Genomic DNA, 18,353 nt, shown 5'->3' on the forward strand with positions numbered 1-18,353 from the left:
ATACACATTCACAATATTTTAAAACATGGTAGAGTTATTCTCACTTTCAACTTGCAGCTGAATCTTAGTAAGTAAATTTTTATTCAGTACCTTTTTTTTTGTATTAAATGTAATTTCATTAGGTCAGTATAACATGAGCAACACAACAGGTGTCAAAATTGAAGCAGGATCTGCTTCCTGTTCTGAAGCAGCTGAGTTCACCAGAGTTTTAAGTAGGGTTTGGGCTGCTGATTTTAACTTTTATGTTGTGTTTTGTGTACTCATGTTTGTCTATCATTGGTTTTCGTTTTCAACCATGGCTTTGTCATTTTGTTTCTTTCATCTCTCTTTTACAACAGGATTGAATGTAAACCCTTGTTGAAAATCCACTTTACAAATATTTCATTAGTTCTGGCCTTGAAGTCATAAAATTTTGAGTCAGTTTTTTGTACTTGTACTCCAAAATTCAACCAATCAAAACGTTGGATTTCATGACTTCAACCCCTGGCCCTGCAGTCATAAAACTTTCAAGTCAGTTTTTTGTACTCGTTCTTGAAAATCAACCAATCAAAATGCTGAATTTCATGTTTCGAGCATGATTTTTGTACTCCAAGCACTGAGCAAAGTTTTATGACACAGGGGTTTCATTATCTTTCATGTTGACCGGTACATTCCTATTTGTAGGTGGTACTTTTCAATGTATTCAATGAACATCTTATATAAAAATTCCTGAATTTAGGCGGTACTTATCAGTAGCATAAGAGGGTAAAAGTACCGGGTACCGCCTCTTAATGAATGGCCTGATGACATCAACCCCTGGTTTTCCTTACCTGATCTTCTGCTTTAATTAAGCATGTATAAGTACTCCTGGCAACATTCAGCTTTTGACTAGCGGTCAATATACCAGTGTGACCGTTGATGACAAATTTGTCTGACCCGGTCAAAGTGTAGATCACTTGTCCATTGCCACCAATATCTCTGTCTAAAGCTGTCACGCCTAACACAAAATCTCCTACAATAAAATATAGATATACAGTCAGAAATTAGAAATAAAGTCTGAATTTAGAAATTAAGAGAAATAGGATCTAACATTTATGATCAGGATATTTTCCTATTTGTCACTAGCTCTGTCTTCTGTCATTGTCGAGCAAAGGTTCAAAAACATAGAAAATATATATTATATATAATGTATTATGAATTTAACCTATTTAAAATAAAACAAACTTGAAAGAAAATTATTTGGAAAAACTTGGAAGCTTTATCAGCCAAAAACAGTAACTGAGGGAGTTGTAAAGATCTGTAAAGGTGTTTTTTTCGTGCAACATGTTTTGCCATTTTTATTTCATGTGCAGCCGTGACAAAGGATTGTTATTCATTGTGAAAATCGGTAAACAGAACAACGTGCAAGACATTTTTAATTGTTGTTTCTTCCTGAAATGGCAATTTTATCTTGCGTTCTTCTGTGCAGATACAAGCCCCCTCCTTTTTATGCCCATTGTAACTTTAGATCGCACCTGTTTGTGTTGGATTGTTGACCGTCTGCTGGTAGTTTTGTTTTTCAAATTGTGGAGAATTATCATTCTTATCATCCACAATTATGGTCACATCCGCTGTAATCCGTTTTGGAATGAGAGCGTTGTCCCTAGCGATGACCTTCAAACTGTATGCATCTTTTTCTTCTCTATCCAATGGTTTGACAGCCATTAGGGCACCAGTAGATGGATGAATTGTAAATTTCTCACCAAAACTATCATTTAAGCTGTATCTGGAATAGAAGAAAAAAAATGGTCAGTTTTCTTGTTTAAATTGTTCTATATTGGTTATTTCAGGCCTTTATATATAGCTTGCTAAAGGTTTTGCTCATTGTTGAAGGCTGTACCAATACAGTGATCTTTAATTAAATAACGTTCAATATATATATCAATTTTCTTTGCTCCATTATTTAGAAGGAAATATCTTTAAAATGAAATAACAATAACAGTAAATATATATTTTTTCATTTAAAAAAATTTGCACCAGTTTAGAGACATTCTCCTGGATATCAATTGCTAAAGAGATGTAATAAATTAAAAGGTTATATGATAACTACATGTATGTGTGCATTGAAAAGATGCATTAACTGGTTGACACAACTAATTAAATTTATGGCATGCATTGCTAGAATATGCAAAATATGTCATCATCATTTTTTTTTTAAATATGGAATCTTTTATTAGCATATATACCTTCATTAATCATCAGTTCTTTTAATTGTTACTGTGGCCTTGAAAAATAATTTTGTTTGTGTTTTTATACATGTTTAATACCACTCGCAAATTAAGACCTTGACTTATAATTCACTCACTGTCCATCTTGAAGTCTTTAGCAGAAAATTTTGCAATACTAGCTTGTCAATTAAAATCAGAATGGAACACAATAATGAGCAAAAAATGAAGCATCAACACTGCATCAGTAATTGACCTTAAGTAACCAACAATTCTTTTTAATGCTGAGTATATAAATTTATTTTATGATTAATAAGTTTTAATCTTTATTGCAAATGTCAAGTTGACCCAAATCATGGCCAAATGATGACAAAAAAGGGTCTAAATTAATATTCGACCCCTGGATGCCAACTTTTTCAAGTCCATTCAAATATGGTCATCAATTTTCAGGTATTGGTGTTAGGCTTAACCATTGAAAACCAACCTTCAGATCATGTTTGGGAAAACACAATCAAGATCCTCCCAAATTTAAAAGGCCTTGAAGACGGATCCAAATCTCTGACCTAATAACTCTTCCTATTTTTCTCATCTTAAAAATGCTTGAAATTTGACACTGGATTTTTAGCAACAACAAATTGATAAACTATAATCATGACTGACAAAGTGTCTGCCATCTTGAGAACAAAAAAATAAATTTTCAAACCTGATGAAATAAAATCATGCTGTTTTACAATTCATTGAATTAGAATTGTGCATGTCAGCTGCAATAATTCATTGCAACCGATTTCCATGTGAGAAAAGCTTACAAAAAATGTAAATGATTTAAAGGTAGTATTTTTTATTTTATTTGTTTATTGATACATTTTATAATTTTTGATGGGAATGAAATCATTTTTATAATATTCAAGCTCAAGTTTTAAATATTCTTGATAAATTATTGAAACAATCAATAAATAGGTTCACATATATATGATGATTAATTAAGTTTCATCTTTTCCAAATGAAAATCATGGACAAAACAGGCATTTATCAAAACATGTCATGAACACATTTTTTTCTTGACTTGTAAACGTGACTATAAAATTACAATTTACTTGTATGACAAAAAGTAAAAACTAAAAGACCTCCATTTTAATAATGCATCTGATCTTGAACTTCTCATACCAACTTTCTTTCAACAAGACGACCTTATAATATACAAAGGTTCTCCGGAACGAAAAACGTCACCCAATTTAAATGGCACAATTTATAAAATGACAGCCAAAGATAGAACTATGGGCTTAAGACTGTTGAGTATTTACTTTAGATAATGTATTTCCATTAAAATCAAATCTCAGTGTCCCCGTTTTATCTAACATGACAAATCCTGCTGAATCATGTTAACAAATAAAATAGCCTTATTAGTAAATCTTTAAGCTCAACCAAAATAACTCACTAGCTGCTAAGCTAAATCAATTCTCTATCAAAGTTCGTCATATTCAAAGCCGGTGCAATGATAATACTTCTTGTTCAATAGCTATACTTAATTGTTGTTAAGGTGAAAAGAGGACTAAAATATGCATATTCTTTACATAAAGCATTGAAATTGAAATTTGAAATTTATTAGACAGTTATATAAATTTGAAATGCACATATTTGTGCATGTCATGAATAAAGTATTATAGTCAATAAACTTATATATTAAACTCTCCCAGCAACATGATGCCTTATTTAATTTTATCATGATTGTTTTTCTTTAAAACTTGTATCTTTCTCTAGAAACAATACCAATCTTAAATGCCATAGGTTTTTATGACCACTTATGCAAATTTTAGTCTTGGGGTCTAAGAGACTAAGATCCTGAGTCAACTAATATAATTATAAGTTGGAGAATATAAAGAGTTTTATATCCTCTCTTTTTCAGTAAATTAAAAGTGACAAAAGAAATTTGTGACATATCGTTTAAGCCTTTTAAGTGGGGTTTCATACAGAATTATAAATCTTGTTCTTTATTTTCATTTGGGGTTTCCCCTATACTGTCCCTTTCCATTATGTAAATGTTTGCTAACTTTGCTTGGTCAAGATTATTTCAATTAGTAAGATTTTTCTATATTCTCAAAATTCTGAGGTCATTTAAAAAATCCCCCCCAAAATCTCTTTCTCCAGTCCTGAATACACTGTATTGTAAAATTTATTAATGTTTGAAAATATTATGTTTAAAGTTAACAGTTCCCTCCTTCAAACCTATTTAAAAGAATTATCAGATTTGTATTAACCTGATGTGGAAGCTGATTTAAAGAAAAACATTGAAGAGTTATCTACCCTGAACAACTTATCTTTATAAAGCCCTTAGCTACTGAGGGAAAATCTTGTTATATGAATCCTTCTGAATTTGTGCCTGTAAAAAGCAAAGAATTTAATTTAAACCAGACCACTTGCAGAAAAGTTGCTTCCATGCAGTAACCTTTGCTGTGGCAACTTTTATGCCTCCCATTGCTGTGGCTTCTTACTTTCATTGCTATGGCAACTTATTTGTTGCTGTGGCAACTTACATGATTTGTGCATTGGGTCCTGTATCTTTGTCTGTGGCTTTGACCGTCAGGATCAGTGAGCTGCCAGGCAGATTCTCTTCAATATGGCCAACATAAACAGAACTGTGCTCAAATTCAGGAGCATGATCGTTGATATCTTGGACTTTGACTATCACAGTTCCAGTGCCTGTTAAACTTGGGCTACCTGTAAATAAAAGAAGAATATGATTGAAAATTAATTAATATTCCAATTTGTTTATTTTAATCAAACTGATAGCATCAGCTGGTAAATAAAACTTGATGGCCAAGTTGTCAGTTCAAATGCAAGTGACAAAAATTAGCCGATTGCATTAGTTTTCCTGCCAAAATTCATGTTTCACTTTGGGCAAACAGGTAACTTTTCAAGCAGATATAACTTATTGCCATAATATAGTCATTAAGTGCTGAAAGTGGCATTAAGGTGGTACCTAACACTACAGGGAGATAACTCTGTAAAATCAGCTAAACGTTTTAATAACGTTGTGTTGTTTAGGGAATATTAAGCTTCTCAATGATCAAAATTTGTGTTTGTTTCACTGCTATATAAGCAGTGTAGTTTTCTGATAAAATAGCTGGTTCAAATTTTTTGAACTTTTCATATTTTTGTCAAAGGGTCAAAGTAAATACTTTGTCAAAAGTTTATCAAAATTAAACGAGCCAAATTAATTTTAGTCAAGGTGTTTGGTACCACCTTAAACACCAACAATCAATTTTTCACTTTAACAAATAGTTATTTCTTATAGTCCTATTCTACTGTAAATATATGGCTCATGAATGGAATCAATTTCTTGATGTTGTAATATTATTGGACTTTGAAGTTATGCAATGCACATATTTACTGCTTGTGTTTTAGTAGGTGTAATTTATGTACAGTTTATTGTTTCTTCAACTATTATTTAAAAGGTTCATCAATTAAATGCTGGTTACTTTATTGTTTGATTTATTGGCAATGGAAGTGCCAGGTTAAAGTTGCACTTCTGATTTGGAATTATAATTTATTCAAACACATCTGGTTTAGTAGTTTTTTTCAACTGAAACTACATATATATAAATAACAAGAATCTGTGTCAATAGGGAACCATGCCTCAAAGATGATGATGCATCATAATCCCTCCCCCTTTTCCTATATTGGGGCACGTAACTTTCTACCAAAGATTAAAGCACAAAGATGAAAAACAACTATTGTGGTTTCATTAAATTTTCGTTGGATACCAATTTCCGTGGATTTATTGGTTACTGAGGCTGAGCTTGTATGTAGACTACATTAAAACCACAAATTTAAAAATCTCCACGAACATGCAAGAGTTTTCCCTAATCCACGAAAATTGGTACCCATGGAAATAAATAAAATCCACAGTATATGCCATAATATGACCTTCAAAAATGAACAAAGGCAATACATGTACATACATGTAATAAGCAATATATAAAAAGATGACTGAATTAAGAAATGTGAAACAATATTTGTAAATATGAAATGTTACAACTTGATAGATTAACTTTCATTGAATTTTAATTTTGCACAGACTTTGAAAATTTGTTATATTAAAAAACTTTCAAAGGGTATCTACCTGTACATGTTACCGAAACTAATTAATTTTTTTCTTCAAAAGCACATGATTTTATTTTTTATATATTTATGACTTTGAATGTGACAAGATTACAAATATATTTTCAATTATTATTTTTTAATAGCCTAGTATATTGCGTTATTATGAATCTATCATGTAAATTTAATGCCATGTTCATCTTTAAATTCTATAGATCGTAACATTATCATATATTTATTATGAAAATTATTCAGTGCATATTAAATACCTTAACATAAAAGAATATTGCACCAGGCATGCATCCATTTAAATATATGAAATTAAATACATAAAATGTTGAAAAGAATGTCAAGAAAATGCACCAGCTCACTTGTTTAACATATTTTCTTCTAAATCATTGCATGGATATCAATTATGTTGTGTGTCCTTAAAAAATATGAAGTTTATAGCTTTTCTGAATTTTTAAGAGTCAAGTCGCAGGGTTATAATGAATTGTTATGAAAAAAAATAAAGATTTTATACTAAAATCCTGTTCCTAAAATGCTAAGACTTAAAAACTTATCAATTATGTCATCTGAAAACCAACTTTCAAAATCCATATCTAACAATTTACGCAAAAAAAATGTGCTTTGAAAAGATGTAATATTTTTCCCAATTTTAATATATTCCGAGTGGTACATTGTTACCTTCACTTCAAAGTAAAACATTAAAAACTCTTAAACCTATCAAGTCAACTATATCTAATCTTTGCAACATTTTCCCCTTTTAATAACGTTTCCAAATTATTACACAACATTAGGTTCTCGAGGATTTAAATCAACTTAATATTTAAAATTTGTCTCCTCACGTTTAAAGTTATCTGGTACACGGCAATTATATTTTCAACGTCTTTTGTTAGCAAAACTGTTACTTGAAAGCGACATAAATACAGTTTAATATAAAAGAAATGACAAAATAAAATTCAATCTGAGGGCAAAGGTTTTGTAATGGAGTCTGGTACTTTGTATAGAATGCAGTCATAAAAAGGTACTAACTCGAGAAAAATGAAACTAACAGATTAAACACATTTTAATGGTCAATAAAATATACTTTTGTGACAAAAAAGGATTTGTTGTGGTAGCTGAATTCTTTCAATAAATCATAGACATTTCTTCGTCATTCATATTCAGTTACAAATTTTTAAGAAATGTAAAGTTACCATAGTTACATTTTTAGCATCAACTTTCACATTTTCAATACTTATATTACATCATTTTTTAAAATACTTATGTAGTTTTTATAACGGTACAGTTTCACACATTGATTAATGATAATGTCAACTGTCATCTGAGGCATGTTTGAGACATTAAAAACACAAAAAAATGATGTATAAATGTCTACTCTTTTCATATCAGTTAAATATATTTTATATATATATATTTGAGACATCAAGAAAATGGCTGAAACATGAGCAATTAGTTCTCATGTATTTTCTGTGGGCCAAACGAACCCAGCTCATATTCGAAAAATTAAGATGACTTGAGTCATGAATGTAAAACTTGATGCTAACTCTGAGTAAAAGTATTTTGATGATTTGACTGCCCCAACCCATCCATTTTAATCCATCTTTTAGTGCAAGGTAGTGGGCATGATCAAAGAGTATTAAAAAAATCAGCCAAATAGGTGCAAGCTAATGGTTCCCTTCTTGAACATGCAGAAAGGTGTGAGTTCTATGCTTTATTTTTAAGGCTGGAATTTGAACATGCAGAAAGGTGTGAGTTCTATGCTTTATTTTTAAGGCTGGAATTTGAACTCAGAAAAATAACAGCAAATAAAAACACAATTCCTTAGTTTTAAGTTGTAAAAACTGCATGAAGAATCAGTTTATTAATTGTGTCCTGAATTAATACACTATATCATCCTTTCTTTTCAAATCCAGTGGTAGTAAATCAAAACTACAAAGTTGACTGAACTAAAACCTGAATTCTGTATGAACTTTGGATGTTTTCATTTCTTCATTCAAATCAAATTAGAGAACATTTAAAAATTAAATGGATCTTTTCATTAAAACCTGACATGTTATATATAATTAATTATTATTAGTCCAAAGTCTGAAACATACACTAATAAAATCAGTGTATAAAAATATTTGCCCAACAGTTTTAGCATTGCGACATAACAAATTAAAAGTGAACCTTATAAGGTCAAAATAATGGAGACATGATACACATTTGAACTTAAATACAATGAACTGGTTCAAAAACATCAAAGGTTATAACAGTGCTAGATAATTAATGTAAATGACGAATTTTATACATTTTTTTTTCTATTTATGAGGTCATTTTGTACATTATAGTAACTTATCATTCTGGACTAATTTCAAATAAATGTACATGGTAATGCAATATAACAAATATAAATACACCAAAACTCTGGTACTAGACATGATTCTTCCGGCCCATTTATAGTTTTAAGGATTGATTGATTGTTGGCTGTTAAATGTCCATAGTTTTATGGAAAGAACTGTTTTAGTTAAACAATACAATGAATACTGTGGATTCATTTGTTTTGTGGGATAACATTATTTGTCAAATTAGTTGGTAACAGGTGAACCCCGAATTTTCAATTTAAGTTCAAATTTTCTGTAATCTTAAATTGTATGCAAATTGTAAAACATAAAAAGAAACAAATCTGCAATAGTTTGTTTGTTAAATTGATGCTTAATGTCATTTGATTTTAAGTGTTTATTACATTCACATTCCTGCTTTTTTTGCTTTTTTTTCCTGTGCAGGAAGCCCACTGAGACAGTACCCAGAGAGAACCACCAAACCTTCATCAAGAAACTGACATAATATAGCTTTTAACTTTACAGTTCCACAGATTTCGTATCATACCAGCATGAAAACAGATTATTTTCATAAGTTTTGATATATTAAACAACAAACTCACCATTTAATTTTCTATGTCTAATAAACATTTAACCAACTTTTGAGAAAATAATTAACTGTTAATTAAAATCTACTTCTCACAAAACTACAAACATGTGTTCCCCAGCAGGTGGATGGTTTGTTTTCCATTCATCATAAAGCATAGGAATCTTGGTAAAAGTAAATCTAATAAGTTTTCATTTAATATGTTCTTAATGTGCAATAAATCAATTTAATTTGACAAATAAACTTAAAAGAATCTTGAATCATAATAATAAATTGTCTGCAAAAACTGACAATTTTAATATATTATACTGCAGTCTTTGTGCAAATACATGCACATGTATTACTGATAAATATATTATATATACATGTCCCATTACATGGAGAAAACATTGAAGTACATTTTAATGTTTAAAAAAAACTGAGTCCTTGCAGAGTTTTATAATATTTACAGTAAAAACTTAATTCAACTGTTTACCTTTTTTTAACCAGGTCAATCAGTTTTAAATTCTTTGGTCACAGAGTTTCTTTAGCGCAAACATCTTACAATGGAAGAAATTAAAAATCTTGTTAAAATGAGTTGGGTTCAATTTAAAACAAATGTTCTAATGTCATGATTGTCATGCATGAAATTTATTTCAAAATTTCTTTCAACAAAAAAATTAGAAAATCAAAAGTCTGAGTCAAAGTTATCTATTATATATTTTTAAAACCACAATAATCTTTAAATTTAACTGCTAAGAATGGTGCAGACATTTCTGAGTTAAACTTGACATACGGTTTATCTCTAGCCACTCGAAACCATTCTTACTATCAAATCCTGCTACAGAGTGAAGTACCCTTATGATTAAAAATATCATTAAAGCAAACCTGCAGAGATCCATTTTTCAAATAAATTGATTAAAACCTATTTTAAAGACTACATTCATGAGACGGCTTCATCATAAGGCTTCTGATGACATTGGTTTGTTCTGGAGTGTCCTAACTCAATTCAATGGTACTTCATACTTGAGATTCATCCGGTCTGTCAACACTCCAACACTTTTTTAACTCGAGGATTTTCAAGATTTTAATTCTATTAAGTTTCACACTGCACTCATACAGATAGTTTGCTTATGAAACATAATATCCTATTCATATTTAAAAGACAAATATGATCTACAATAATTTTTGTTGGCAATTACAATTATAAAATTTTGGATTTGAATTTTTCGGAAATACTTGTCTAGTACTTTACAATATTGTCATGATTATTATAAGTACAAAGAAGAGTAATTTTAAGGACATACATGGGGGTGGATATGTGGCACCTAAATATTTGGCCCATAAATTAGAAGTAAATGATACCATTTAAAATAACATTTGTTTAAACTTTTAAAGAACATGTATTTAAGACCAACGCCTTCTGATTACGTCAATTAATAGTGTAGTTCTAAAAATTTTGTTTGTTGTATTTTGGGGTAAAAAAGTATAACAATGCATGCTGTAAATATGGACTAAGGATGTAAGCATGCTTTTCTAAAATAATGATAAATACTTTCTCATTTGTTAAACCACTTCGTATCTAAACAGACAAGGACATGCTGCAGACATTCGGCTAAATCATGCAGTTTTAGTGTATAAAAAGTCCACCTTTTGTACAAGTTTCTTCAACCTTTTCGTCCTTTTATCATCCATCAAGAAAAAAACATTCATTCAGGGACTTTCTACACCACGAAAATTACCTAAGATAGTCACCTGTCATTTTTGATAAACTATTCGTAAAAAAAAAAATTTAAGCTGTTATTGCTTAAGATTTGTTAATCTTGCAAATGAGAGACTACAATGTTTTTCTACAGTTTCTTGAACTTTAAAAATTATCCAGACTTTATCAAGATATACAGGATGCACATCTGTGAAGGTTTTTTTTCCGTTGGTCTTTACATCCAACCTTATTTCCACATTACAAGCAATACATTCTTTAAATTGTTCAAAGGTGACTGAATATGAACTTGGACAAGGTCTAACAAGACAAGAGACAGGATACACAGACAGTTCAAGTTATGTCCTGCCGTTGACAACTTTGACGCTTGTTATTTTAAAACCACATTAATCAGAACAAACTGTTCTTGTTAAAATTTTAGTCAGTGTCCTTTATCAGAATTGCTTTAAATCCAATATTTGAAGTCTTTTTTTTTTTTAAGGTCTGAGTCTGATTGTCACAACTTTTTCCAGAGGAAATACAGATATATTATGTATATTGAGATCAGTTCCTAATAATAATACTCATCCACAACTTTTATCATTTTCCCCCTTGGTACACTCTTCCATACTTTGTCATAAAGTATCCGTAATTCAGTCCTTGAATATTCATGTAAATCAATTTTAAATCTATGTTATTAAAATATAGAAAAAAATATATTTAAAATCACAAAAATGGTAAAGGACAATGGAAAAAACAGGTTTCAAATTTTCATCGTTTTGAGTTATCTCCCATTTCTAGACCATAACATTTTGTTTAGACCTTCTATCATTCATATGTCTGAATTAAATAAAACAACTTTTAAAGACTATCTTATAAACAAAATCTGATTTATTTATTTTCAAATATCCAAACAGTTTAACAACAAAAAAAAGACAAAAGTGACTATTATTCCAACAAATCATAAATTATCTCCCTTTAGTACTTTGGGATCAAAATGCATTTTCTTAGTAACATGGCTAGGGAAAGATAACTGACAAAAGCTTTTCAAATGAAAGTACTCTACAATCGTTTTCAATTACATCACCAGCTGAGAAGTAAAAACAAAGTGGTTTAGATTAGCAAATTGGCAAATCTAGACAAGCAAGAATGCTCAACATGGTTTTTTCGTAATAAATGCATTTCTACAACATTACACAAACAATTACCCAGGCTCTTTGTACACATTCATAAAGTGTCATAACCATATTTAATTACTAAATAACAAATTCTACTACTTAATCTTCTTCTTACGTCTTTTTGTGAGTTCGTAATTGAATGTGAATGTTTTCATAATGCATAAATTACGGTGCATGTTTTTTGTGAAATTTTATGCAATTACGATCTGCATTAATGGATTTTTTCATTCAGGACAGATTTAACTAGGAATTTGCAAAAGAAGAAATGATTAGAACTAGAGGCTCTAAAGAGCCTGTGTCGCTCACCTTGGTCTATGTGCATATTAAACAAAGGACACAAATGGATTCATGACAAAATTGTATTTTGGTGATGGTGATGTGTTTGAAGTTCTTACTTTACTGAACATTCTTGCTTCTTACAATTATATCTATAATGAACTTTGCCCATTAGTAACAGAGAAAAATATTTGGTAAAAATTTACATAAATTTACCAAATTAATGAAAATTGTTAAAAATTGACTATAAAGGGCAATAACTCCTTAAGGGGTCAATTGACCATTTAGGTCATGTGGACTTATTTATAGATCTTACTTTGATGAACATTATCGCTGTTTACAGTTTATCGCTATCTATAATAGTATTCAAGATAATAACCAAAAACAGCAAAATTTCTTTAAAAATTACCAATTGGAGGGCAGCAACCCAACAACCGGTTGTCCAATTCATTTGAATATTTCAGGGCAGATATATATTGACTTGATTAACAATTTAACTCCTTGTCAGATTTCCTCTAAATGATTTGGTTTCAGAGTTATAAGCAAAAAACTACATTTTACCCCTATGTTCTATTTTTAGCCGTGGTGGCCATCTTGGTTGGAAGGCCAGGTCATCGGACACATTTTTCAAACAAGGTACCTCAAAGATGATTGTGGTTAAGTTTGAATTAATTTGGCCCAGTAGTTTCAGAGGAGAAGATTTTTGTAAAAGATAACTAAGATTTACGAAAAATGGTTAAAAATTGACTATAAAGGGCAACAACTCCTAAAGGGGTCAACTGACCATTTCGGTCATGTTGACTTATTTGTAAATCTTACTTTGATGAACATTATTGCTGTTTACAGTTTATCTCTATCTATAATAATATTCAAGATAATAACCAAAAACAGCAAAATTTCCTCAAAATGACCAATTCAGGGGCAGCAACCCAACAACAGGTTGACCGATTCATCTGAAAATTTCAGGGCAGATAAATCTTGACCTGATAAACAGTTTTATACATGTCAGATTTCCTCTAAATGCTTTGGTTTTTGAGTTATAAGCCAAAAACTGCATTTTACCCCTATGTTCTATTTTTAGCCGTGGCGGCCATCTTGGTTGGTTGACCGGGTCACGCCACACATTTTTTAAACTAGATACCCCAAAGATGATTGTGGCCAACTTTGGATTAATTTGGCCCAGTAGTTTCAGAGGAGAAGATTTTTGTAAAAGATTACTTAGATTTATGAAAAACGGTTAAAAATTGAATATAAAGGGCAATAACTCCTTAAGGGGTCAACTGACCATTTCGGTCATGTTGACTTATTTGTAAATCTAACTTTGCTGAACATTATTGCTGTTTACAGTTTATCTCTATCTATAATAATATTCAAGATAATAACCAAAAACGGCAAAATTTCCTCAAAATTACCAATTCAGGGTCAGCAACCCAACAACAGGTTGACCGATTCATCTGAAAATTTCAGGGCAGATAGATCTTGACCTGATAAACATATTTACCCCATGTCAGATTTCCTCTAAATGCTTTGGTTTTTGAGTTATAAGCCAAAAACTGCATTTTACCCCTATGTTCTATTTTTAGCCGTGGCGGCCATCTTGGTTGGTTGACCGGGTCACGCCACACAATTTTTAAACTAGATACCCCAAAGATGATTGTGGCCAAGTTTGGATTAATTTGGCCCAGTAGTTTCAGAGGAGAAGATTTTTGTAAAAGATTACTTAGATTTATGAAAAATGGTTAAAAATTGACTATAAAGGGCAATAACTCCTAAAGGGGTCAACTGACCATTTCGGTCATGTTGACTTATTTGTAAATCTAACTTTGCCAAACATTATTGCTGTTAACAGTTTATCTCTATCTATAATAATATTCAAGATAATAACCAAAAACAGCAAAATTTCCTCAAAATGACCAATTCAGGGGCAGCAACCCAACAATGGGTTGACCGATTCATCTGAAAATTTCAGGGCAGATAGATCTTGACCTGATAAACATATTTACCCCATGTCAGATTTCCTCTAAATGCTTTGGTTTTTGAGTTATAAGCCAAAAACTGCATTTTACCCCTATGTTCTATTTTTAGCCGTGGCGGCCATCTTGGTTGGTTGACCGGGTCACGCCACACATTTTTTAAACTAGATACCCCAATAATGATTGTGGCCAAGTTTGGTTTAATTTGGCCCAGTAGTTTCAGAGGAGAAGATTTTTGTAAAAGTTAACGACGACGGACGACGACGACGACGACGGACGCCGGACGCAAAGTGATGGGAAAAGCTCACTTGGCCCTTCGGGCCAGGTGAGCTAAAAAATATGAGGTCGGAAATATAAAATGTTTTTGATCTTTTGATTTTCATTTCTTGTTTTGTTTAATAAAGGCATTCCGCATACTGCATATAAATCAATATAGGGTTTTAAAAGAGTAGAAAAGAGTAAAATGCTTTGAAGATTTGATAATCATTGTATTTCATTTTTTTGTTCTTCAGGCACTGAGTTAAAAGTACTCTTAAAGAGAAAGAGATTATAGTCATATTAAATTGTGATACTGAAAGAAGCAATATCAGCTTTGTGCATGAAATCATAGTAATAACCTCATTGTCTCAAACCCAATGTTCAGTAAATGGGAGAATTTTTGCAAAGGATCTCCATGATCTGCATCTCAAAATTGTTAAAATAAAACAAATGTTCATTAGTCCAAATTTGTTCCAAAAGAAAAATCAAAATAAGAGACACAAAAAAAGGGCAAAAATAAACTTCATAAACAATTTAAGTTTGGTTGAAGAAACTTATTGCTAGTCAAATACAATAACAATGACATAGGTGTACAGGTATCTTAATCTTATAGATTTTGCACTCAGGAAGAACCAGAAAAATGGTAACAAAAACTTTTTTTTTTGTGCAGAATCATCGATGTTTCCTACTTTTATCTACTGAGTTTGGACTTGATTTGACATTGTTTACATAAATTCCTTTATGAAGTTCAGTGCATTTTTTTATTTCCTTCTTTTTTTAATCTAATTCTTCAGTAAATAAATAGCAAAACCACAGCTTATCGTATAAACAAACAATTTCAAGTTGTTAAAAATTTCAATCATTTTTCAAGTTTTAACAAAGAATTTGAAAAGTCGAGATAAAAACCTGCATTTGTCAATGTTTTCCAAACGTTTCTCTGAGCTTTGATAAACAATACATGTAACATTGTAACAAAGTAACGAAAGTAGATTTGAAATAAATAAACAATGTTGAAATGGACAAGCTGAATCAACAGTGAACTGCCAATCATAATCACAAATCGTCATTATATAAGCCACTTCTGCAAAACTAATCTTCTTAAAATATCAAAAAAGCCTCAAGCTATTTTCATTCAATATGCGTTATTTTTCTCACATGAAAGTGTTATTTAAGTTGCATAATAGCTTAAAATTACATCAAAATAAAGATTTAGAATTCACAATAATTCAGTTCCGTATTAAATCTAACATTAAATCATTCTTATTTCTTACACATCTTTCTGTGATAGACAAATTTAATGATTAAGAAGTGTTTTTTATCATTTGAGTAGCTTTTAAAATCAACATATTAAAGTCCTGTTTCAAATTCTTACAAAATTTAAGAAATTAAAAAGGATGACAATCAAATCGTAACAGAGGTATTTCACCCTCCATGCACAATCCTACTGGCAACAATTACCTCCCTTTTTGCCATGCGCTTGAGTCATATTTTTAAAAATTCTTTTTGTTAAAAAACATTTCAATTTTATTTCAATTTTTATCAATTAAATGAAAACAGAGTACTCTTTTAATCACTTTTTTTTCTAATCTGACAATGAAATTGAAAATTTGTGGTCATGAAATTATTTCTATTTTCAATATTTAATTTGACAAGATCCCTTTCTAATCTTTTTCTAAGTGCAATTCTGGGTTATCAGATTTTTTACACAATTCAACCCAACTTGTTAAGTTAATTAATTTTTCGAACATCATTTTTTCGAGACTGAAATTACACAATACATGAACACCAAAAAATCCTGCGGTAAGATCATACATGATAAAATTATCAGCTCTATTAAGCTTTGCCGTTAGGTCAGATAAAAAATCAAGGTAAAAATGCAGAAAATTGAATTTTAAGTGAATATTTCATATAATAATGCTCTTATCGCAACATGTTTATCAATAAAACAATCCTTTCGGCAAAAGAAAAGTACTTAAAAAATAATCTTCTGATGAACGGATACCAATGTAAAATACACAGGTATATAAAACATAATTTATATCACACCTAGGCGGTGAAAAAGATTTTGTTGCCAGTGATGAACTTCCTGATAAAATTAGTCCTGAAAGCCTTTTTCTTTTTTTTTCTTTCTGGGAGGTATTCCACAAAGATATGACAATATTTTGTCTCACAAAATATAGAAATATTTAAAGTTACTGTTACACCATATAAACTGTACATGCAGTATTTTATTTATTTTTTCGTGAGTACCAATTTTTATGGATTTATGACTTTGCACTTTTTTTACTGTAATAATTTGATTCAGACTTTAGCAATGAAAACTGCAAAAATTGGTAATGCCAAAACTTATAAATTTAGTGTAAATTTTAGATTTTATTTAACTAATGATTTGCGATTAAAAAGTTAACTTCCATATGTTTTGTACCCCCCTTTATTCATAGTTATGTGTTTCTTATCCAGACTTACCTGAATCAAAAGCTACTATTGTTAGCTGGTACTCTTCACGCTCTTCTCGGTCCAATTTCTTTAGACAAGTTATCTCCCCTGAAGTGTTATTCATCCTAAACACTACTTCCCCATTAACTTTATCTCCTTCACGAAATCCATATGTAACTCTGTTGTTATTCCCAGAATCCTCGTCTCGAGCGGAAACTTGCAGAACATGGACTGGAAGATTGTCAGCCTCTTCTTGAACTAGAGGATAATATGGTGAATTAACGAAAACTGGTTTATTATCATTAACATCCAGTATACTGATTGTAACATCTGCAAATGCAGATTGTGTATTACTTCCACTATCCTCGGCTTGTATTCTCAGTGAATATGTTTGCACACGTTCGTAATCCAAATTCTTTTGTATACGAATAACACCACTGCTCTGGTCGATGGTGAAATCAAAATTTCGATCACCATCAACAATGAAATAGCGCACATTACCGTTTAATCCTTCATCACGATCAGTTGCAGTGACCGTTTTGAGTGTTGTTCCAATTTTTGTATCTTCTGCTATTATTCTACTGTAGGACGTAGGATTAAATATAGGCTTATTATCATTGACATCACTGATTTTAATCATTAGCGACTGTAAAGATGTCTTAGCTGTTTTTCCATTGTCAGAAGCAGAGACGGTAACAGTATAGTTGGGCGTACTTTCTCTATCCAGCGCTGTATTGACTATAACTTCTCCAGTTGACGGATTTATCCTGAATGGTGACTGTGGATGATAGGAGAGAAGGAAATTGATGACAGCATTGTCACCGATATCTTTGTCTTCTGCTTTAACGACAAAAGCCACGCTACCAATCTGTCTGTCTTCTGGAACAGACATCACTGATGGTGTGAGAAACACTGGTGCATTGTCATTGACATCTTTAACAATAACAGTCACCTAAAATATAGAAGGAACAATATATAAATAGATTATTTATTTTTAACAATATAACTCTCAATGAAATGCATTCATAAGCTAAGCTTAAACCTACTTGATAAACTATGTGCACCCAAATAGTTATTTTCCTCACCAATACAAATGAGGTCTCGCTAATTTTCTTTTTTTGGGGGTCATTTTTTAGTGTCCATTTTGATAAAGTAAATTTTATGAATAGTTTAGCTCATAAAGGCTAGTATTAACAAAGCAGATGTTTGGTTGAAATATAAGATATGATATTCTCCCTCTACATGTACGTGGCCTTCTCAAATATCATTTCTGGGGGGTTAATAAATTTTGTATCAATCTCATCAAAGTCCAATTATTGTAAACTATTTACTGACAAATCTATATAAAAGTCTTATAGCT

At 30.8% G+C, this 18,353-nt stretch overlaps 1 protein-coding gene across 1 annotated transcript in view; it reads right to left on the reverse strand.

The window, feature by feature from the left end:
* LOC139485828 (cadherin-related tumor suppressor-like) overlaps nt 1–18,353 on the reverse strand; it is an 80,182-nt gene that overhangs the window by 20,396 nt on the left and 41,433 nt on the right. The window contains exons 6-9 of the mRNA XM_071270474.1: nt 17,024–17,945; nt 4,715–4,898; nt 1,494–1,744; nt 810–991 (exon numbers count right to left, since the gene is read on the reverse strand). Coding sequence (XP_071126575.1) covers nt 810–991; nt 1,494–1,744; nt 4,715–4,898; nt 17,024–17,945 — 1,539 coding nt within the window. The remainder of the gene's footprint in view (nt 1–809; nt 992–1,493; nt 1,745–4,714; nt 4,899–17,023; nt 17,946–18,353) is intronic.

Source organism: Mytilus edulis, chromosome 8 (genome assembly GCF_963676685.1).
Source record: "Mytilus edulis chromosome 8, xbMytEdul2.2, whole genome shotgun sequence".
Classification (NCBI taxonomy): Eukaryota; Metazoa; Mollusca; class Bivalvia; order Mytilida; family Mytilidae; genus Mytilus; species Mytilus edulis.